The sequence below is a fragment of the Hyaloscypha bicolor genome (assembly GCF_002865645.1).
Source record: "Hyaloscypha bicolor E unplaced genomic scaffold K444scaffold_98, whole genome shotgun sequence".
NCBI classification, from domain to species: Eukaryota; Fungi; Ascomycota; class Leotiomycetes; order Helotiales; family Hyaloscyphaceae; genus Hyaloscypha; species Hyaloscypha bicolor.
In genome coordinates this window covers 943,913-965,038 of record NW_020194600.1, presented here as the reverse complement: position 1 = coordinate 965,038, position 21,126 = coordinate 943,913, and the positions used below count along the sequence as shown (strand labels likewise).

Here is a 21,126-nt window from a genome sequence, read left to right as displayed (position 1 = left end):
TTGATCTCGCACACGGACGAAAGCCGGTCCCTTATCAGACTCCGCAGTTCTTTTCATACTTACTTGTTTCTCTATACTTGCCGTCGCTTCAACAAGTATTGACTCCTCATGATCCTCCTCACTTGGGAATGAATGGACGTTACATTTAAACTTTTCATATGCACGCATGGGTTGATCCTAACCAGCGAAGCTGAAGGATCCGTGCTGGAACAATTGACTTGCAGGGTGTTGTTATCAGATACGGTATGTTCCCGCGGCTGCAGGAAGCCGATCAGTCGACCTTAAAAGGTCAAAAGACTATCCGGAGGCAAAAAGCCGGAAAGAGTGAGGAACGTTGGGGAAATATCAGAAAGTATTATCTTCCTTCAAGCAAGGCTATCAATAAGTGTCGAATACTTCGAAGCCGTCTGGAAAGTAATTCTTCTCCATTTAGTCCAAATTTATTGTGCTAGGATTCTTTGCTCCACGTCCCTCCTCCGTCGTAAATTACTTCGAGTCCATGCAGCTTCCTATTTCCGCAAATGTGGGTGTCGACCGCAGAGCGCCCGTCGCGGGGCTGACCTGAACTCCCCCCACCACTCCTTCTCAAACTCGCGCACATAGCGGGAGCCAAGTTAACCCAAGCATTGCTTTGAACGAATCATTCTTTCCACGAAGCTGCCAAGCTCAGGAAACAAATTCCGATCTAAGCAATCCTCGTACGAGCGTATATTTTAATAAGCTTTCTAATTTGTTCCTCTGAAGACCTCCCCTCACGGTGGATACTTTCCAGTTCAGCCTTTTCTTGGCAATCACTTCCTCACTTAAATTCGTGTCGTTCCCAGTGAAATTTTCACTTGGTTTCCTCTTCCTATTCTATTTTTCATCTGACAGCAACTTTCTTAACATACAGGATGGACATGGGAACTTCAACAATGGATATGGGCAGTACTGCCACAGCGACTGGTTCCGCCGCCTCAGCCATGACCAGCATGGCAATGAGTATGGGCGCCGACTCAAGTTGCAAAATTTCCGTACACAATCCCTCCGCTCCCTCTTTCATACAATTCTTAACCTCCGGCTTAGATGCTCTGGAACTGGTACACAGTTGATTCTTGTACGCCGATCCTTCTTTCTCAAGATATCGGATTGCGGTTTCAGCTGACAGAAAGGAGGCTTCATTGCAAAATCATGGCACATCACCTCCCATGGCATGTTCGCCGGCTCCTGCATCGGCGTCATCCTACTCGTCATGTCGCTCGAGTTCCTACGGAGGGCTTCGAAGGAATATGATCGTTACATAATCAAACAAGCTCAGCTCAAGCAACAGGCCCACGGACAGGGAACCATTAATACCCCCGATGATAACGGATTTGGAAAACTTCCTGTCCGTGTTACCGTCACGGCAAGCGGGGGAAGTGCGAGGAAGTTCAGGCCGAACATGTTCCAGCAAGTGATCAGAGCATTGTTCCACATGGTTCAGTTTGCGGTGGCATATTTCATCATGTTGTTGGCTATGTATTATAATGGGTACATTATTATTTGCATCATTATTGGGGCGTTTCTGGGGTCATTCGTCTTTAGCTGGGAACCAATTAGTTTGGGGTAAGCATCCTAAGGAATCCGTTTTCTGAATACGTACTGACTCGAGGCCCCGTAGCTCTGACAACAAGGGAGAGGCAACCTATTGTTGCGGTTAGAGAGAGGTACAAGGGGCTGCAAGGAGACAGTTGTGCGTCTTATTCGGATCATCGGTTGCTGTATCTTCAAGACACGTTGCTTGTGTTTCCCTTGGGGGGAAGAGAGTCATGGTTTGGACCATTCGCTGAAGGCGACACCACAAACAGCAGATCGCCATGCCATCAATCAATAGATCCTCCATCTAAAAACGATGCTGGCGATTATTAATGAATACGTGCATCTCGCCAATGTCTTTGCAGAATCCAGGGTGGCTAGAAGAGCTTGCTAGAGGGACAGATCCGACAGCAACTACGCTGCCATGCTCACCAGTTCCGAAATATGACTGCTTGGCGAGAAATTATAGCTCGAAATTTTATCAAAAAAACCGCCACACGAGGTGGATTGAGGGAGTTGAGGGGTATTGAGAGAGATGTTGCGTCACCTTCACCCCGGCGGCTTGGCCAGAAGTGGGGCCCCTGATCGGGGTTTATGAACAAGAATATAGGTATGAAGAATGAGATTAGCTTGAGAGGGCGGTCCACGAGTGTGGAGTGTGGTTCCCTTCTCACGCATGACCGTCGTGTCATGATATTGTGGGAAGTTGGGTTCTGGACAGGGGACCACGATGTTTCCTCAACACTGCACCTTGTGAGTGCTGGAGTGCTGTCTGTGTCTCTTGGATGGCAATCATTATCTCTCAAGTGATGTGTCAAAATCGGTCTTTAGGCTAGCCTTGGCGCGCGTGTGACATCTTGGCTTGGAAAGCTAGTGAACCCGTCCGCCAACTCCAAAACTCTCTGCTCGAATTTGCCAAAGACACCACTTTTCCTGGGCGACTAGCAGCAGATCTTTTCTTGTTCCTCGATGTCATTACTAAAGAAATTAGCAGATTCCTAAGCTTTGGAGAGAGGAAGTGCTTACATCTGATTTTGCCTGTAGTTGAGTGTGTCCTTCGTGAACAAAGCAAAGCCCACGAGCGAGCCCAGAAGAATAGAAATTATAATGTAGCCTGGTGAGTATTAATATGTTGCCCTCTGACACGGACTTCACTGGGAGACAAGCTGGAAAAAGAACTTACCATTGCTGTACATGAACAAAAGCATGATACAATAACTGACAGCGAATTGCACCGTATGAATGAGCCCCCTCAACAGTTGTTCTAGCACCACCGGAGTCCTCCCTTTCAACTTGCGCATCAACTTTTCTCTTCCGCTTTCGCCATTTGGGAAAAGTTTCTCCTCTGTCTCTTCCGGCAAGGCATATTCCTCATCCTGGAGAATTGCGTTTCTAGCTCGTAGATATCGGTCGAAATCTCTCTGCGATCTGCGGAGGAATTCGAGAGAAATCACTAGGAGGAAGGCGGCAAGGCATGACAGGAAGAACGTAAATGATGATCGGATGTGGAAAGTCGATGATAGAAAGCAAGCATCTATTGTATGCCAGTTTAGAAGCATCTGGCAGGGTCAGTTTCAATTTAAAAACGGATGGGATCTATGATTGTGCTTCAAGTCACATAACAAACAGAATTCATTGTCCCGTGGCGGTACGATTTGCTTCACAAAGTTAAACTCTCTTTCGAGGTGCTCTTCGCTATAACCTCTATGAGGCTGAACTAGAGGATTCTGGAAAGTGACAGAAATTGAGGATTTAGGACTCTTACTGAAAGCTTGCATCCAGTACCTCCTCCCATTGACATTGACATGGCCACGGTCGTTGTGGCTGCTGCTGCTGAAGTACTTGTCGGCATTACCATACTCGTCGTTGCCGATGGGATTGACGCAGCCATTGCCATATCCATATCCATTTCGCTGATTGTGTACTGGGAAAGCCGAGGTCTCGAGAACTCGTTGGGTACTCTCGGTACAACTCGTCTTCAGTCTGGATCGTGCGCGGCTCAGACCAGCGATTCAGTGCCTCGCACAAAGGAAGTATTGGAAGATAAATGTGTTGAACAGTACACATTCATTTCATACTACATGTCGCAGATCATCCTCAAAACACCTCAAACCCACGCGAAAGCCGGGGCGCAGCAACACTCCAAAAGCTTCGGAGGGTAAATGAAAAAGACTTAGGGACCTGAGAACGCTATTTGGCCCGGGAGCCAACCAGAACTCCGCCACCGGAAATTTCAAGCTACAATGCGTTCCAGCATTAGCGCAAATTTGCTCGAGTTCTTCTGCGGAACGTTCCACAAATAGCTATCACGAGAATCTATCTTCGAAGACTGGGTCCAGCAGAAATTTATGAACGTGGCTGTGACTTGGAAGTTGGGATGGCAGAACGTGCTCAAACGCGCTCCCCGTTGTCGCGCCAATGCGCAGATCCATCATGGCTTGGTACAACAAGGGTTCTGTAGAATCTGAGCGAGCCAAATTAAGAGACGAAATCTCTCAAAAATTCATCTCTCACTCAGTAGGCGGACATACTAAGCTCTCCATGTTTCAAGGTGCCAGACTATCCTCAGCGTAGCAGCTTGCCGAAGATAGCTTGACAAGATCATCGTGCACAATTGTTGAGGCAAAAACAACACCCGAGCCGTACCCCGGTATCTGACACACAGTATGCACATTACTTTCTTCCAGCTATCAGCAATTTGATCTTCTTCGTATGCGGTCTCCGCAATTGGACCCCTCTGCTCGGTATTCTGCACGCACTCCACATTTGAGCAAATGGCTGTTCAAAATGATAGGCTGACTCGAAGCATATTCATGGTTGTACAATAGCACATGGGGAGAATAGGAAGACTTGTCATGTAGCACAAGCTGCCTTTGCAGGGGCCATTGTAGCTATGTGAGTTGGAATGATGGATTCCTTCCCTCGTCTATTACTAATGTATTGGGTAGAGGTTTCTACGCCTCCTTGATCGGGGAGCAGGGACCAATGAATTGTACCAAATAAACGCTCAATATTCGGGTGTTGTCTTGTCCACACGTAAAGAGATGGACGATGCAGTCTCAGAGGACATACGGGAGGATGATGAGAGTCCTCTGATGCAAGCATGAATCGAGGTGTGAAATCCCGCGCTTGAACTCTGTACGGATCAATTCAGAAAACGTGTACTCACAGCAGCAGCGTGTTATTTGCAACTTGATCCAAGGCACACTACTTGACCCATCACTTGTTGGTGTTATGCAGTGGGTTGTGTACAAGCTTGTGGGGGGGGTTTTTTTGGAGAAGGGGGCGGCCAAACATTCACAAATCAAGTATTGACGAAATCTCTCCACGTGGTGGAGTAGAGCGACAGAACATTCTAAAAACCCTGCTCTTTGCTCACGACTCCATGACTCCACGAGACCACGCTTGTGGGGCAGAGTGGGTCGAGATCAACTTCATCTTGCCCTTGAACTTTCAATACTGAACGCGGGATCCTTATACTATCTTTCGTCTAGGCCCCCCAAACCGCGACGAGTGTTGACTGATTGATGAAATGATGTTAAGTGACATGAGTGCAGAAAGGTTGTCCGCCGATCGAATCGGCCCAGGCTCGTTGCTCAACAGGGTCGTATTTCTTCTCTCAACGAGAAGAACATAGACAAAATCTCTTTCCATGCATGCTTTGGCACATAAATGTGTGTTTCTGCATCACTTGAATGAATACTCGGGAAGAGCTGTTCTGCGGAGAAGCATGAAAAGATGTTGGTCGATTCGAGTTGAGGCGGTGTCCGAAAAGGAAAAGTCCAAGTTTTTCTGCCAAGTCTCCAGATACCATTGCAGCATCAACGTCACCAAATTCTGCTTGCCTCCAAAACCTTGAATCTCGAGGATCTGCCACTGGCTGAGGATACTTTTATGACGAAAATTTTGAATATTTGATTGTCAAGTCCGAGCCGGAGCAACAGGAGCGATTGGTGATGGTGATCAGGAACTGCTACAGGTTCGTGATGGGTGGTCAAACAATCTATGCGAAGTGGAGCACAATATGCCTCTACTCTCTCCAATTGTAAGTGCTTTCTGATTTATAATGGCATAGACTAACCAGTGTATACCAAATAGGCTCAGCCATTGAGCTCCTTGCAAATGCTTCCCGATCTCCCTGGACCTCCACACATTTTTCGACGACGGGACCTCTCATCGAATACGATCTCTAGAAACCCTTCAAGCATTACCCGACAAGCGTCTGTACTACAAAATAATATATGTCTGGGGTCGCCGTTGTTTAGTTATATGCTCAAACCAATCCTTTGGCAAAGTGCCCTTCGCAATGCTCCAAGGTGGCGGGCCGGGACAATGGCCAGTCATCGAAAAAATATTTGAACCTTATGCTCCAAAGTAGCACTGCGACGACTTGGGGAATGTCCGCGACTTCCCTTGTGGGAATATCTCTAATGGCTGCATTCTTTGTCTTCCACTGAATTAGCCCAGGAACGTTGGTAATTCTCGATTTCTCATCTGCCCCTCGGGATTTTTACGCCCTATAATGTGTGTCTCAAAGCAAATGCTCTCAAACACTATCTTAAGTCCCAATTCTACCTCTTAAGGCAATACTGGTTCAAATACTTGAGTTTAGGAAGGATCTGGGATCGAAGATACCGAACCTGACACATTCGATCGTCCCGTTTTGTGTGTAGATGTAGAAATCAAAGGACCGGCCAGCGGATTAGTATACTATGCCAATATGGGATCATTTTCTAAGTCTGGTGGTCCTGAAAGTTTCTTAGAGAGAACAACCTAGAAACATCAGCCCATGGGTTCACTTGCCATGGGTAGACACTGTTCTCCCGGTTGTATGACCCAACAGTCGCCACAACTTTGAAAGAGTCTTGCATCTAGAAAATGAGTTAATGAGGACCGACAATATTCGTCTCCCAGAAAGGGCAGCCGTCCCTGCATGATATGGAATCTTCGCCCTTAATTATACGGAATGGCGGTTTTTTGCCAAGAATTCAGATAGGTTAGGAAGGCGAGGAAAATATTGTGGTGGTGTAAGCATAGCCGAACTTTCCTTCCAGCTTTGAATACTCTTCCTGTGACGTGCACCTTACTTGCATATCCCTCACACGAATCCTTCTCTTATTCCACTCCTAAGTTCTTCCAATAACAGTACTGACTTCATGATTCGGTGGAGATACCGCTTAGATGAGCCCTCACTCAGGATCACCGGCGAAACCATTGGTCTTCAGCACCACCCTTTGCTGAACTCTGGGACTGGAATATGGGACTATTTCATCAAGCATACCGGGATGGGAACTCAAGAGCAGCTTGAAAACGATTCGGGAACATAAGCGTAATATCCAGATGGTTAAGAACTTAAGTCCGAAGGGCAAAGGTCTAAATTGCTCAAGTTTACACGAGGCCAACCTCCGTGGGGGTCATTCATTCAGACCTATGGATGGCACCTGAGGCTTCCCAGAATGAACTGCTGCAACTTTGCGCTAGAGAGCGGCTGTGCAGCGGTTGATATTCGGCGAGAATACCATTGTGAACCTCGTGCCAAAGCCCCGGGGCTATCTGGAACTGCAGAGTACTCGGTTTAGGAAGCCTCGGTCTCTTCAACTTCATGGTCAACCTCGGAGTCTTAGACTTATCCCCATTTCCCGAATCGCGACCCCATCATCCATGACACCCTGAAGAATGGCTTACTCTGGAGCAGTTTGTCTGACTGTGTTTGGTGTTCGACCAAACTGGAGGTGACCAGACCGGTGCCCCTAATAGTGAGGTGCAATTATGTCGAAGGTCAAGGGTCCACCAAGACCCTCGTGTACGAAGGTTGGTGGAAATTGGTATAAAATATACCTCGGTCATTCCATATCACTAAAGTTGCCGCTCTCTATATGAACAGATCTTCGGACCCTTGCTCTGCTAATTCTCGTAGTATCTTGAATCCATTGTCCTTGCCAGGGTATTTCTCCTGCACACAAAATCTTTTCCTGACTTCTGACCAGTGTCACTGTTCCCTGGGTGCCTCCAAGGACCACATATCTCTTATGCATAAGCACTGCTTCGTGCAACAAATTATTTGAATCTGAATCTCCATCCGAACTTGAATTGGATCTCCCATTGGAGCTTTTGTCCGAACTCAATCCTGGGCCCTTCCATCTGCCAGTATATTCCCTTGCGTTTGATGCGTGTCAAAAGAGCTTCCCCGAAGCCGATATCATAGGGCCGAATTCCCCATAAAAAACCACTCACCTTCATATACTAAAATATGGAAATTTCCATCACTCAGCGTACAAACTCTGTTTATAAGTATGAGCACTACTGTGATGTGGCTAAAATAAGACTCCGAAATGGTATAGGGTTAAACTAGCCAAAAAGCGCACACGCTTCAGTCAATATGCTGTTTCGCGGATCCAAAACTCAGTTCGTCTGGTTTTCTCTCAGTCCACCCCGCCACCCGCCACCCCGCGTGTAGGTAATAGTTTGACCTCAGTCCAGCCTAAACTGCAGTTTAGCGGTTTAGTCTAGCCTCGGCGTATCTCAGTGTAGTTTAGTGCAGGGTATCCAAACCGCAGTTTAAAAACCCTTTTGCAAACTGCAAAATTTGTATGTAAACTGCACTAAACTGCACTAAACCGTTGTCAAACTGCAGTCTAACTGCAGTTTGAGCCTTTTCTTGCCAGTTTAGTTTGCCGAATCTAAACAGCAGTTTCGAATTTGGAGGCTGGACTGCAGTTTCAAACTGCAGTTTGCACTATTACCTACCCTGTGACTGCGGCGGCCGGTTGGTCGGAAGAGTTTTGCCTTTTGCCGCTGTTTATCTATATATATATTGGATTTTTGATCTCAAAAGAGTCCTAGCATTGAGCGAACTCGCATTTTGCGCTTACCCCCGAGAAATTTAAACTAGTTTGCTTTTATAAAGGTGATTTGATTATAGTGCAATGCGAAATCTAAGTTATTGTATAAAAAAAATAGGGTGGCCCCTATTTAAGCGAGAGTCATTATAACTAGAGAGGATAGAGACTTGTATTAGAAACCACAAGAACTTTGTGAGAGCCTCCTTAAAATCCGAATCTCCTTATTTATATTTTTTGCACTTAGCCTTTTTTGTCTAGAATTTTCCTCCTGCTTCTATATTGCTTTCGCATATTGTGTTTTGAAAAGCGAGGCGACATTGTGCGCATTCACCTACTCTTCTATTGCTAAACGAAATTTATTGAAGCGGAGCCTGCTTGTAAAATCGCCAAAGCCTCGTCTTTCAACGTCATCGCTTAGCTCCTTAGCGTGCTTTATATATATGCTACCTTTCCGCCGTCTTCGACCTTCCTCCATCCTTTCTCAACAACATCGCGATGTCGAACACCTTGCACAACGACTCCAACCACTCGGCATCACGCCCTGACAACGACATACCATCGTGCGACAACTATCTCAGCTTCGTCTGTGGTACCCCTGTGACAATGGACAAGTCTGATAACACCACCATTCCCCTGGTTTGGGGCTTCACCGACCTGAGCAAGGAATACTTGCCCCGCATGGAGGAGTATTACGGTCTCGGCTTCATTAATAAAGAGGATAAGACTATCGAAAAGTGCCACTATAACTTCCTTGGTATGTGTTCTTGCTTTCTTGTCTTCTTCGTTGCTTTCTGTAATGCTTGGCCTGGCAAGGACCGCGACGCTCCGGCGTCGCTTTGGCGCCGCTTTGACGTTGTGTCAAAGCCTTTGGATGGCAACTATTGCAGTTTTGTCCAAGCCGCCGGAGTCTGCTCCTTGTCTATTCTCTCTGCTGTCTTCTATTCAGTTTCCAGATGAGGTTGCCTCTCTTCCCCCATCCTCATGCCTTGTTGGTCGTCACCGGCTCGTCCTAACTCTTCCTCTATCATATTTGGGTGTTGACCTTAGCTTATTGATTATCTTATCCCACCTTCCTGCTCTCAATTAAAATTTCGGCGTCGCTGCCGTCTCGACATATTCTTCTTGTTGAATTCACATTTCAAGTATAACGGCTAACAAGGGCAATAGAATACACCTGCGGCCACTCAACCTCAGACCCCAGCCTTTCGTACATAACCCACGTCTCTACCTGTCCCAACTCTCAAGCCGGCAATGCCATGCTGACCTGCACCAACATGGGTATCTCCTCTATTTCAAGCAGCACCAGAGCATGTAAAAAATGCCTCGAAACTTCCCGCAATGTTCGATGCCCCGCGAAAGCTGCTGGACCAGTCCTGAAGAACCCACCTGATGATAACAGCGAGCGAGCAGACCATTCTTTGGCTGAGCTCGATGCCAAAATCGATGAGATGGAGGAGAAGAGAGAGCTTAGCCAGAAGCCATTCGTGCCCTATCTTTATAGTGCCGAATACGCAAAGGTGTGTGCTGAATATGAAAAGCTTTATGGTGAGAAGCCAGGAGCTGAAGCAAAGCGTCTGAGACTCGAGTTCGAGGCCAAGATATCCGAGACTAAGAGAAACAAAGTTGAGGAGAATTATGGTGGCAAGGGAAGAGCTGACGGAGAGCTGCGGAGACTGGCGTTGGGCATGATCATCAAGCCATCCAAGGCCGCGTTGTATCCCTCTGACGACTCTGACGCCAAAAAGAAGCATACACCCCTTCGAAAACGCGTTGAGAAGTCCGAGATGGCGAAGGCGGGTCTAGATTCTGCTGAGAGCGCGAGCAAGGATGAGCTCGGATCGGAGAAGGTAGAGAGAAAGCATACCAAGGCGAAGGAGTACCCGATGCCAGTACTGACCAACCTGCTCGACCAGAAGCCAAAATCGACAGAGCGAGAGACCATGGGTAAGGAATCCCCTGGTAAGCCGTACACTTTGAAGGCACAGCCACGCCTGGAGCAGCAGCGTGAGAACGCAACCGTGGTTGAAAAATTGCCTGTTGAGGCCAAAGGTCCGACCCGACGTGCGTTGCCCTCCTACATTGGACACCCGAAGGCTTCTGAGATCTTGAAGAATGTTTATGAGAAGGACGCGAAGTCGAGAATGGTAAAGGTGGTGTCCCAGGGCACTCAGACGCGAGGTGTTAAGCTTGTCACGTCCCAAGCAACTCAGATGGCAGAGCCTATCATCGTGTCTCAAGTGATGGAGGCATTCAAGCCTACCATGGCATCCCAAGGCTTTCAAACGATCTCGCAACCTCACCCCGATACCACGGCTCGAGGCGCTCAGACCATTGAGATCACCAAGTCTACCATGATGTCTCAGGGCACTCAGACCGTTGAGGTCGCTAAGCCTGCCATGGTGTCTCAAGGCACTCAGACCATTGAGCAGGCTCTGCGTGCTACAATTTCTCGAGGCACCCAGACACAATATGCCAAGCCTGCCACATCTCAAGCAACCCAAACTACCAAACCTACGATGGTCTCTCAAGGAACCCAGACCGATGAGATTGCCAGTGTTGAGATGAATCCTGCCGTCAAGGGAGAGAAGGAACAGGATTGGGAGGACTTGGATCTCGAAGTTCCCGTTAAGGATACGGTCGAGGATGATGATTGGGAGATTTTAGATGTTTAGGTGATGCATGATGCACGGATGGGGCTTGGGTGGGATAATGGATTGCATTTGGGAGTATTTGCGGAGCATAGGGGGGGTTGGGGAGCAAAATGATTTTTTCTTTCTTTCTTTGACATGAAGCGGAAGAAAATGTGCCTAGACTTTATTGGGACATTCACCGTGAATGCGCGCAGAGAGGGGAAGCATAATTTGCTTTCTTTCTCCTTCTCTAAAGGCCAGGGATATGCGCCTACATATGAGGCATTCACAACCAAAATGGATACATGCATGGAGAGCAATGCATAGGTAGATAGGGAAATGCATGACTCTCGTCATAATGAATTTTCCAGGTGAAACATAGCAATTAGAAAGCGTAGATGATTCTTCAAGGATGATTGTTGTGTTGTGTGCCAAATTATAGAGCGAAGGTGAAGAGGGGACGAGACTAGCCTCGAACTATTTTAGCCTCCTCCACTAAGGTTAGCCGGACTTCACAGAAAACTTTGTTTCATCGTCACAGCAACGAAAAAGCGTGAACTTATCATGCATTGAAAGAATGCTTCTTAATTTTCGTTTCAATTGGAGTCCTTCTACCTACGGCAATTGGGCAAGTGTGCATAGCCAGGTGGCTGAACTCGCATGGCAGACTCCCCTTTTTGCATTTTCCATGAGAAGCGTTATCCTTGCGAATTTAGACTGCCTTTATACAGCACCTTCGGGGGCCTGCAACCGATCTCGCAAAGCCACATGTATCGGCCCTGCTCACCCGGACGGACAAGCATGCGCTTGGTGCGGACCTTTCCCCTCGCATCAGATCAAGTGATCCTGTGAAGCTAGATTCTTGCTCTGCAAGTCAGGTGGCTTGTGTCGAAGGATTTGGAGGGTATTTCTTGGTGCTGGAGGAGGGAGGAACAAGTGGAGTTGATCTCTTGATGTTTGCAGCATTTTGAGGGGTGGACGAGTCTTTCACATCCTGGGTGAGTGAAAACACGTAGCGCGCGGGTCCTGCGAAATCTGCTGTGAAATCTGCAAAATTCATGCAATTGAGCAGTGACGCTATTCTATTTCTTTGTGATTACAATTGAACGCGTTTCGATAGACTCTCGTGGTGCAGCACCATCAGATGCCAGCGGGTTGATAAAAGACACATGAGGGCAGACTTGGAGTGTTTGTTAGCTACTGCTTATATCGCGTAGGGGGCGCTGTGACGTACATCTGGCATGACTACCAGCTTTGGTATCGTACATGACAAAGGCGAAAGGCTCCACGGGGGTCTGCTTTTCAAGCCAGAGCCATCTGTGCTTTGGGTTGTAGGTAAGATAGTAAACTTCTCCGACATGGGCTGGGATTATTCGGTCTGCAGCTACAAGATCATCAGGATCAACAGAGCGGCTATCGCACAGAGCAAGAGGGCGGTCTTCAAGGACTGGGTTGAGTGTTCTCCATGTGCTGTGAGAGTCAGAAACATATTTTGGCTTCGAATGAGCTTCAACTCACTTCACAATCCGAATGCGATAACCAGGCTTCAAAAACTTCTTCTGGATATCCTCGGGGAGGTATCGGTTGATGACCACAGGGCCGGAGCTATAGGTGATATCTGCTGACATTAGTAACCGTCTGGTAGGTTGAGCAACCTCACAGGATCTACCATTGTGAGCTCCACGAGCGGGACCTTCCGTGAGCAAAGGATCGTTGAGATCTAGCTGGGTTCGCTGGAACATAGCGTTCTTTCGGAGCCGAGAGTCATAGCATTTGACATAAACCGCATCCATCCTCTCTCTCAGGAGCTCTTCCGTCTCGGACACATACTGGAAGACATCATCTGCTCGGTCGAACTTCGAAAACTTGCTCTGGTGGCTCAAGACTTCAAACCCGGAGTCGTCGATTTTGGGGGGTTCGTTGAGCTCTCGTATGTCTTCGATTTGGATGTCTGGATAATCCTCAAACTCGAGGTTGTCAACCCGTTGAGCATCCGGATCGAAGCTCTCAGAGGGAGGGAGAAAGCACCAATATGGTTTCTCCTTATCATACAGGGAGAGCTTTTGCAGGTACTCTATGTTGGCTTGTACGGACGGCATTGGGGGGTCGCTGAGGGATAGGGAGCGCCTTCAGACCGCAGCAGCCGTCGAGGAGGCTTTGTCCGGTTGTTGAAGGTGGCCACAATACCGTGTCCGAGAGGGCAGCAGTTATGGAGGGAACCGCTTCCTGTTAATTGAGGTGAAGATCTTCAGCTCGAAATCGAATTGTTTCTATGTTTCTCGGGTCACACCGCGTTGCGGCTGACTGATCTCGCCCGGACAGGGGTTGCAAGAATGCCCGAGAGAACGCCTGTAGCAGTGACGGTTACCAGTATCGCACTGTGCAGCGGTGTGGACCACTCAGCATCGCTTGCCCCCCACCCAATGCTGTCCAACCGTGGGCCTCGAGTGCAAGGCAGATTCCCTCTCCCTCCCCATATTTTAATATCTTGTCTCGAGCGCAAGCGCGATCACTTCATGTTCTCTTCTCCTACAAGCTGATCTGCTCTGCCCAGAGAGAGTCGTCCAATTCTTTAAATCCTAAATGGCACCAATGTCTCCAGAATTGCCTCCGCAGGAGGCTTCCTGTTCCTCCCGAGCAGTTTCCCCAGAGACGTTATCGCAGCGACAAGTATGATACTCTGACCCCATTCATTCCTTGCACCACAGCTAATTCTTCTGCCACGCAGGCCAGTTCGCGATCGGTCTCCCCCGAGCTGGCCTCCTCCTCCCTCCCCATCTCCCAGCTGCCCGAGTCTGTCAAACAATTCTTCATGTCTGTACCGACAGACGGCTTTCCTACCCCGAAGAAACAAAAGTCTCAACCGTGGAAGAAAGTCTGGAAGGGCCCCCAAGAGCCAACGGATGACGGAAAGCTACTTGTTGCTTGCCCCTCGATATGTACATATGGTATGTCGCTGCTTGGGGTTACGGTCAACAAAAAGCCAGAAGATCAGGAGCTAATTGAGAATTTGTGTTATAGGAAGTAATAACCTTGGTGGACTGTGACCCGGCGGATTTATTCGAGAGCCTAATGTGATACGAGCGTTTTCTTTCTTTCCACATGTCTCGTGAGGATGATTTGTCAATGCGCGAGGTACATTAAATTCAGAGAATTGCCAATGAGGCCCTACAATTCAAGCGCTTTGCTGCAACCCCGAACACTCTCTCGTAGCACACCCACAACCCGCACCAATTTACTAACTTGTAGCCAAGCCGTTGTTCCGGCTTCCCGACTGCTCCGTGGTGCTGATGGAGTTGGACGACCACTTGCAGGCAGACCCCGGGCTGAACCCCGGTTCTAAGGGGCTGCCCGTATCTGCCATTTTGCAGGTTGGCAGGAGAATGCGGGGGTCATGCATCCCGCCAAAACAGTGGGGGCAGAGCCTCGCCTGCGTGAGGCTTGCTCTGATTGCATAGAGGGCGCCCTGAATCCGGGATGCTGGCATCCCTCCAGATAACGGATTCTGCCTTTGGGGTTGAAACGGATGTAGAAGGTTTCTTCGATTCTTTGCTCCTCTCATCCCGAACTCTCTCCCATCTGATCTTTTGGGCTCCTGTTCATTCATTCCACTTCGTCTTCACAATCTACACTTTGATTCTATTGGCAAGGCTGAGTGCACAGTTCCCACTCTAACTGGTCAAAACGGGCGACCGAGTGTTTCACCCACTTCGAGAAGACGAAGAAGACATCGATTTTAGGTGATTCAAGTCCTCCACTACTGGCCTTACTGGAACTAATGATCACGATCAGCGACACAAAAGGATTCGTAGCTCAGAGATATGAGTTTGCGGTGGCTGCTGTCAAGCAAAGTTTATCCGTCGCAGGTAGGCACCTGCTTGCGCCCACCGGCAAAGAAGATATAACCAACTAACGTTGTTCTGCCAGACCGAGAGAGCGTCAACCAGCCTGGAGATTGGCAGAAAGCGCAGAGTTACATACGGCAAATCATAGCAGATCCACCAACACCTCATCCCATCAAAAGACTGCTAGCACACATCGACCCACTGCCTCGATCACTCTACACTCTTGTGGGACAGTTTGAAGGCGCCATCCACCCTTCTGTTCCAGATGTTAACATTATTTGGGGGTTGACTGAGTTGAATATCAAGGTGAGAAGACGCCCGATCAATCTTGGCTCTGAGATTGCCGATATTGGTGAAAGCTGTCATGTAAATCCTCAGAGAAGCTCACTCAGACTGTGGGCTGGATGAAGCGACTACGCAGCGTAGTAGAGCTTTTCAATAGGTGTCTCGATGTTTGCGAAGATTTGAATGAGCCTCGAATTGCCATGGTCGAGGTCATAGGTATGGTTTTATTCGCCATCTGCTGATGAAAACTAATCGATGGTCCAGACTGTCTTCTACAGATACTCAGTGAATTTGTCAAATACCTTCGAAGACCAGGTGAGGCGCACGCCTTATATGCTGGCCCAGCTGGCCAGAGGTTCTAGAGTCTATGCTAACAGGTTCAACACAGACTCTGAGGCTGCATCTGGCTGGAGAAGTCTAGAGAACAAGATAACTGGCGACCTCACTTCCATGGATGCTTCTACAAAGAATCTCAACGGCATCAACAGTTATTCGAAGGTTAATCTTGAGCGGGCCACCAAGACTCTCAATCTCAGCCATGGCCCGGCCCAATACCCCGAGGAGCACGTCACATTCCCAATCGCAATGATAACCAGAAACAAGAACGAAAAGTTCTTTGGGCGCGCAGACGAATTGAAGAACATAAATGGGTTCTTAGGCCACAAAGATACGAATCTTCGAACATACACCATATATGGGCGTCGCGGGGTTGGAAAGGCCGATATTGCGCTGCAATATGCTCACACAAATCCAGCGGGCTTTGATGCCATATTTTGGGTCAATTGTGAAACATCAGTGGCTCTGAGAAAGAGCTTCACCGACATGGCGGTTGCACTCAATATTCCCGGGGCTGACAGAAATGGTTTGGAGCCAGACTTCTCACGATATATACATGCTGACAATAGGTAGGTCGCCACGAGGAAAATCAGCTCGCAGTACTGAAATGGCTCAAAACCACCAGTGGGTTTTGAATTATGAGCCAGTCTCTTGAAGTATTCTGACCGAGTTCAAACAGAACGGCAGTGGTTGTTGATTTTTGACAACGCAGGTACGAAAAGTAGCTATCATTACGTGGATTTCTCTTACTAATAGTTGATCAGAGCGCTAGTCGATTCTGAAAGGGTACTGGCCTGTATCCGTCAAAGGCTCCATTCTGTAGGAACAGCTCTCTCAACTATGACCATGAAATACTGAAAGCTCACGATTGATAGGATCATCTCCCGGAAGTATTATAACTTCACAAACGACGCACACCGTAAGGGTGATACAATCAAGCCGTTCACGCCAAAGGAGAGCTGGAGTTTGCTCATGAAATTGCTCGGGTCGCAATGGGCTGAAGAAGACAGAAAAGGTCTTATCAAGGGGTCCGAGGAAAGGGCTGCCACGGGGCTGTTGAAGAACTTGGGCGGGGTAAGCGGAAATGACGCTTCAAAAATCGATTTCAACTACTAACACAATGGATTAGCTTGCTCTTGCGATCGAACGCGCGGCTGAATTGATCAAAAACGATTCCATCGGAGGACCCAACATTGCATCGACATACGAAGAGTTCAAATCACAACAGACCAACCTGCCAAAGTGCCCAGCAAGTGCTCGCTCCGACGTTGTCCTCGCTCTCAACTCACTTTGGAACATGCGATTTACCAATCTGTCAAGAAACGCTTTGGCGCTGCTGAGCGTCCTATCGCTCTTGTCTCCAGGCAAGCCTGTCCCCGCATGATTCTCGATGCAAATGGTAACAACCATAACAGATGGTATCCTAATTGATCTCTTTCTCCCGCGAAATCAAAAAGCATTAGACGGGAGACTTGCATTCTGCAAGCAGATTACTCAACACATGGAGGATGCGGACTCGAACACGGCGCTGTCCAGTGTCATCACTCCTCCACCTCTTCTCCGCAAAGCAATCCAAGCAGGAAGGACGTGAGCTCTGGGCACATCGTGTCGTCCAGGAGGCAATAAACTACCACTCCTCTGAAGATTTGCAGGAGTACTTTGACGCCGCGGTAGCTTTGGTTATGAAGCTTTTCCCAAGCAGGTTCGCGGTGACTATTTATTGACTTGCTTGCCAATTGTGGATGGTTCTTGTATGAAGTTTCTGATTACCCCCTGTGTCTTCGTCTCATGGAGACTGCACGAGTGGCATGTGAGGACAAAGGGTCACTGCAATACGGCACACTCTGTATGACCGCGGGCAGTGCTTACTATGAGCTGAACCAACTCACCGCATGCCGCGAGAACTGGGAGAACTTCATGCAAATTCGAAAGGTAAAATTACCCGAAGGACACCTAGAAGTAAGTATACACCGCTTCAAGCACCAGCCCACTTGATCTATTCACGTACAACTTGCTAACCCAGGAGTCTTCTAGCTGTCTAGCTCCTACCATAACATGGGGAACCTTGAGGCCGCCGATTCGGCAGCTGCTGACAATCTCGAGAAAGCAGAAGCCTACTTCAAGCGCGCAATAGATATCCGCGTCGCAGGCGGCGACATAGCAAACAGTCTCCTCGCCAACTCGTACCTCTGCATGTCACGCGTCCACTTCCTGAAGAAGGATTACGACGAAGCATTAACCATGCTTGCTCAATCTGAAGCTCTGCTCTACCGCATCTCCGGCGCGGATGCACATTTCATGGCTCAGTAAGTCCTCCTTAACATAATCTTGCAAGAGTGTGTGATTGAACGGCTGGTATTGACATTACTTAGTGTACATTATGCATACGGCAACGTCGATTATGCCCAGAAGAGATGGGAAGCCACCAAGCGTTCGTACGAACAAAGCCTCAGGATCGGCCTGGCCAATGCCCCAATCCATCCTATCACTGCGGCTGCATACTACAGTTTAGGTTGTGTGGAACATATGCGAGGCAATCTTGACAACGCAAAGTAAGCCTTCATTCCCCTTTCCCCTCGAAATCCCCGGGTTTCGTTTGTTGAGCATTGGTTTGTTCTATTTACTGACTAATTGTCATTAGAGCATACCTCGACAGAGCGATGGCCATCGCACAACACCGCAACCCTGACCGAGATGACGGCACCATGGCACGCATCATGTGGAAGACGCCCGTGGTGCTGGAGAGCGAAACGTTCGGTACTTTCCAGGAGGATGCCACGGAGCTGCGAATCAGAGCTGAGCTGGCGCTCAAGCCGCTGACTGCCAAGGGTGAAGGCGGTATTGTGTTTAGTGTTGATGAAGAGGGTAATGCAGATTGTGATGAGATGGAGGAGGCGTATGATTCGCTGGTGCCGGGATACTTTAGATGAGTGATTTGTCCCTTGCGAGAGTTTTGGCTTTGGCGCTATGGTTGGCGCTTGATTGTGTTCATGTGGCGGCGATCAGGAACGAGATATCCCCAACTTATGCTCTTTCTTCAGCGTGGCTGTGGCCATTGTGAAAAGCGATGCATTGGCAGTGTTCAAATAGGCGCCATTGGCTGTTGCAAATATTGTTTCCTGGCATAGTAAACCTGATAGCCAGCAAGTATCGTCTTCAATCACAGAACATTAGCCCCTTTCTGTTTACTCGACATCACTTCTCCCCCTCGAACTTACCTGAAGAAATCCAAATATCAACGCAAGGATCAGTGACAAACCGCCAAAGAAAATCACCGCCTATTCAATCAATTGTTAACTCGAGTTCCCAGCCGTGGGATTAAGATGGAAGGGCAACAAACCCAAAACGTCCACCACCTCTCCCGATTCCTCCTATCATTCCATAGACTCCGAAAATCATTCGGATGGAATCCCTTAACATGAGTCTGGATATCCAACAACCTCTTCCCCAGAAACGGGAAGTGGATCGAAGCGCGATATTGCGACGACGGGTCTTCGGCTACGATTAATTCGTAGACCTCTCTTGCTTTGTCATTCGTTGGCCACTTGGCGCCACAGAGGGCTGGGAGCAGAGGATCGTAGAAGTCGAGGGGAAGCGGTGTGTCTCGCGCGAGGAGTAGAAAGTCGGCTGCGGAGGACAGGTCTTGCCCAAATATGAGGCGGTAGGAGAGCAGCACTTCGCTGTAGAAATCCGAGGCGTCTTCGAGGTCGTCGGAATAGCCTTCTGATTCCCCGGTGGCGTCGTAGAATATTCTGTCAACCAACTTTCTTAGCACTGAGCTACTTACTCCTTGATGATTTTTGCACGTTGGGTAATGAATGGGATGGTGGAACGAACTGGGATAAAGGTGATACTTTCTCGCAGCAACACATAAGTAGACATAAGCTCGGTAGCCGAAAGACTTTCAGCACTTTTGTCTTATTGTCAAACTCCAGATGCAGAGACAGACTATCCACCCACTCAATCTTGACATTTGCTACCTTGTTTAATGCGTGGAAACAGAGCAGTGAGAGCTCGATCCAGTCATCGTCATGCCGTACAGGGTTTATGGAGGCTGGGCTCACGCGTCCAGAGACCCACTGTCTCTGCCGCTGCGGTATCACCTTGCCGAAACTGCCGAGGAGAGTGTTGAGAGGCTGATCATTGTTCTCTTGCGTATGGGAGAAATGCGTAAATGTTTCTTTTTTGGAACGTCGGCGGCGGCGGGCTGTGTGTGGACTCTCGGGTACAGAAGACGTAGAATCTGGGAGGTTTATTTGAAGCTTCATGGGATCTGGGTCATGTCTGGCGGAATATAGGGAGCCTTTTTGTTGTTTTGTGGTTAGTGTCCATGCAGAGAAAGGGGGCAAGATGACAGGAAACTCACTTATCCACCCCAGAGCAGCGAACACAAGCTGATTTGCGTGTGAGCGGTCGCCGTCGGCTTCCTTGAACAGATTTTCATTGTATAGCTTGTCTAGAATATCTGTAAGAGCCAGATTCTCGCGTCTGAGTGCCTCGGCAATAGTCTTCAAGATCTCGAAGGTCAAGGAAAAGTCTTCGCTATTGGGTGGAGGGGCCTGCTCATTGCCGATTGTGCCTCTTAGAACTGGAATAAACAAGGACTTCCAGGCTTGTCTAATTTTGAATTCTAGGAAATTCATGTACCAGGCGCAGGCATCCTTCAGTTCCTCGCGGGGCTTTTCTCCCAACTCCAGTCCCAATATTTCAGCGAGGAAACTGTTTTGAGCGTCTGATAATGACTCTGGTGAGACTTCCTCGGCGATTGCTCGATTTGATCTTGGAACCCCTAAATGTTCTCGTTCAGGAATGCCACTGCAGGGTAAGATTTCTAAACGCTCAAGATACCTACATCTGGCAACCCATTGAACTGACCAGTGCGAGATTGCACTTGATATGCTTGCAGCGCTCAAACCAGGACCAACTCGCTGGCCCTATGTGAGGATATATTCAGTATTCTTTCACTTTAACTGGAACAGAGATTTTTCGTAATCTTACATGTATTTTCCACCCCAGGCCCCGACGGGGTGGCTGCAGACTCTCGACGTCCTGAGCCTCATTCCCAGCCTCGCTACCTCTATAGCCCATTTCGATGTCCTGTTGCATACGAGGAGCCATATCGAAGAGAGATTTCGAGATTGATATCCAATGAGTTTCGCACCAATTTAAACGATGAGTCTAGAAACTCGAGGGTCTGGTCTCCATTTTGTTCAATTTCGAGGTAAGAGCCGGTTCGGGATCGATTATGAGGCGGGCGTGAGACTGCAACAGATGCCGAGTGGTTCGTCCTAACCATGGCTGTCTCCATCGCCCTCATGTGAACATGGAAAACCATGCCGTCGATCCAATCTGCATCCTGTTTTCCTCAGCTGGAAACTCCCAACCTGCAACCAAGACATGACGAATTGATATTCACTCCTTGGAGGTTGGTTACCAATCGCGGCACACCATAGCGGTTTCCCTGCGCCTCACTCACCTGCAATCTAGAATCCCATCACTTGGACTTCTGTAGGCACGGTTCTGGCCACCGAAGCAATGTCTCTTGTTTCCACGCGTTGAAAATTTTCAGATAGTGGCGTTCGAAGTTGCCCAGCTTGGTTTGATGAGATACAATCTGCCTGAGGATGAGACAAA

At 48.4% G+C, this 21,126-nt stretch overlaps 10 protein-coding genes across 10 annotated transcripts; 7 read left to right on the top strand and 3 right to left on the bottom strand.

Annotated features, from left to right (window-relative positions):
• Window positions 1–932: 932 nt before the first annotated feature.
• K444DRAFT_592278 (Ctr copper transporter) lies at window positions 933–1,726 on the top strand. Its single transcript, XM_024878232.1, has 2 exons — window positions 933–1,096; window positions 1,155–1,726. Exons 1-2 carry the CDS (start codon window positions 1,066–1,068, stop codon window positions 1,586–1,588), a joined length of 465 nt encoding a protein of 154 aa, XP_024735217.1. The 5' UTR covers window positions 933–1,065; the 3' UTR covers window positions 1,589–1,726.
• An 829-nt stretch (window positions 1,727–2,555) lies between these two features.
• K444DRAFT_442803 (uncharacterized protein) lies at window positions 2,556–3,236 on the bottom strand. The gene has a single exon (XM_024872856.1). It carries the CDS (start codon window positions 3,111–3,113, stop codon window positions 2,706–2,708), a length of 408 nt encoding a protein of 135 aa, XP_024735216.1. The 5' UTR covers window positions 3,114–3,236; the 3' UTR covers window positions 2,556–2,705.
• An 83-nt stretch (window positions 3,237–3,319) lies between these two features.
• Window positions 3,320–3,839, top strand: K444DRAFT_614568 (uncharacterized protein). The gene has a single exon (XM_024880553.1). It carries the CDS (start codon window positions 3,360–3,362, stop codon window positions 3,714–3,716), a length of 357 nt encoding a protein of 118 aa, XP_024735215.1. The 5' UTR covers window positions 3,320–3,359; the 3' UTR covers window positions 3,717–3,839.
• Window positions 3,840–10,637: 6,798 nt separating this feature from the next.
• Window positions 10,638–11,121, top strand: K444DRAFT_614566 (uncharacterized protein). Its single transcript, XM_024880552.1, has one exon. It carries the CDS (start codon window positions 10,658–10,660, stop codon window positions 11,066–11,068), a length of 411 nt encoding a protein of 136 aa, XP_024735214.1. The 5' UTR covers window positions 10,638–10,657; the 3' UTR covers window positions 11,069–11,121.
• Window positions 11,122–11,989: 868 nt separating this feature from the next.
• K444DRAFT_442740 (uncharacterized protein) lies at window positions 11,990–13,242 on the bottom strand. Its single transcript, XM_024872855.1, has 4 exons — window positions 12,696–13,242; window positions 12,545–12,644; window positions 12,261–12,496; window positions 11,990–12,206 (listed from the first exon to the last, which is right to left on the bottom strand). Exons 1-4 carry the CDS (start codon window positions 13,123–13,125, stop codon window positions 12,109–12,111), a joined length of 864 nt encoding a protein of 287 aa, XP_024735213.1. The 5' UTR covers window positions 13,126–13,242; the 3' UTR covers window positions 11,990–12,108.
• A 266-nt stretch (window positions 13,243–13,508) lies between these two features.
• Window positions 13,509–14,224, top strand: K444DRAFT_614562 (uncharacterized protein). The gene is made up of 3 exons (XM_024880551.1): window positions 13,509–13,696; window positions 13,755–13,974; window positions 14,048–14,224. Exons 1-3 carry the CDS (start codon window positions 13,610–13,612, stop codon window positions 14,071–14,073), a joined length of 333 nt encoding a protein of 110 aa, XP_024735212.1. The 5' UTR covers window positions 13,509–13,609; the 3' UTR covers window positions 14,074–14,224.
• A 551-nt stretch (window positions 14,225–14,775) lies between these two features.
• Window positions 14,776–16,297, top strand: K444DRAFT_442726 (uncharacterized protein). The gene is made up of 7 exons (XM_024872854.1): window positions 14,776–14,892; window positions 14,954–15,372; window positions 15,421–15,471; window positions 15,545–16,018; window positions 16,066–16,116; window positions 16,172–16,204; window positions 16,257–16,297. Exons 2-7 carry the CDS (start codon window positions 15,276–15,278, stop codon window positions 16,262–16,264), a joined length of 714 nt encoding a protein of 237 aa, XP_024735211.1. The 5' UTR covers window positions 14,776–14,892; window positions 14,954–15,275; the 3' UTR covers window positions 16,265–16,297.
• On the top strand, window positions 16,295–17,315 carry K444DRAFT_442723 (uncharacterized protein). The gene is made up of 4 exons (XM_024872853.1): window positions 16,295–16,311; window positions 16,368–16,566; window positions 16,622–16,856; window positions 16,908–17,315. Exons 2-4 carry the CDS (start codon window positions 16,465–16,467, stop codon window positions 17,081–17,083), a joined length of 513 nt encoding a protein of 170 aa, XP_024735210.1. The 5' UTR covers window positions 16,295–16,311; window positions 16,368–16,464; the 3' UTR covers window positions 17,084–17,315.
• K444DRAFT_664773 (uncharacterized protein) lies at window positions 17,281–18,658 on the top strand (the record flags this gene model as incomplete). The annotated part of the gene is made up of 4 exons (XM_024887002.1): window positions 17,281–17,451; window positions 17,527–17,798; window positions 17,865–18,044; window positions 18,134–18,658. The coding sequence occupies 4 exons, from the start codon at window positions 17,281–17,283 to the stop codon at window positions 18,420–18,422; spliced, it is 912 nt and encodes a 303-aa protein (XP_024735209.1). The 3' UTR covers window positions 18,423–18,658.
• On the bottom strand, window positions 18,499–20,695 carry K444DRAFT_442681 (uncharacterized protein). The gene is made up of 7 exons (XM_024872852.1): window positions 20,491–20,695; window positions 20,345–20,426; window positions 19,859–20,281; window positions 19,330–19,795; window positions 18,833–19,244; window positions 18,711–18,770; window positions 18,499–18,646 (listed from the first exon to the last, which is right to left on the bottom strand). The coding sequence occupies exons 1-7, from the start codon at window positions 20,608–20,610 to the stop codon at window positions 18,575–18,577; spliced, it is 1,635 nt and encodes a 544-aa protein (XP_024735208.1). The 5' UTR covers window positions 20,611–20,695; the 3' UTR covers window positions 18,499–18,574.
• Window positions 20,696–21,126: the final 431 nt, after the last annotated feature.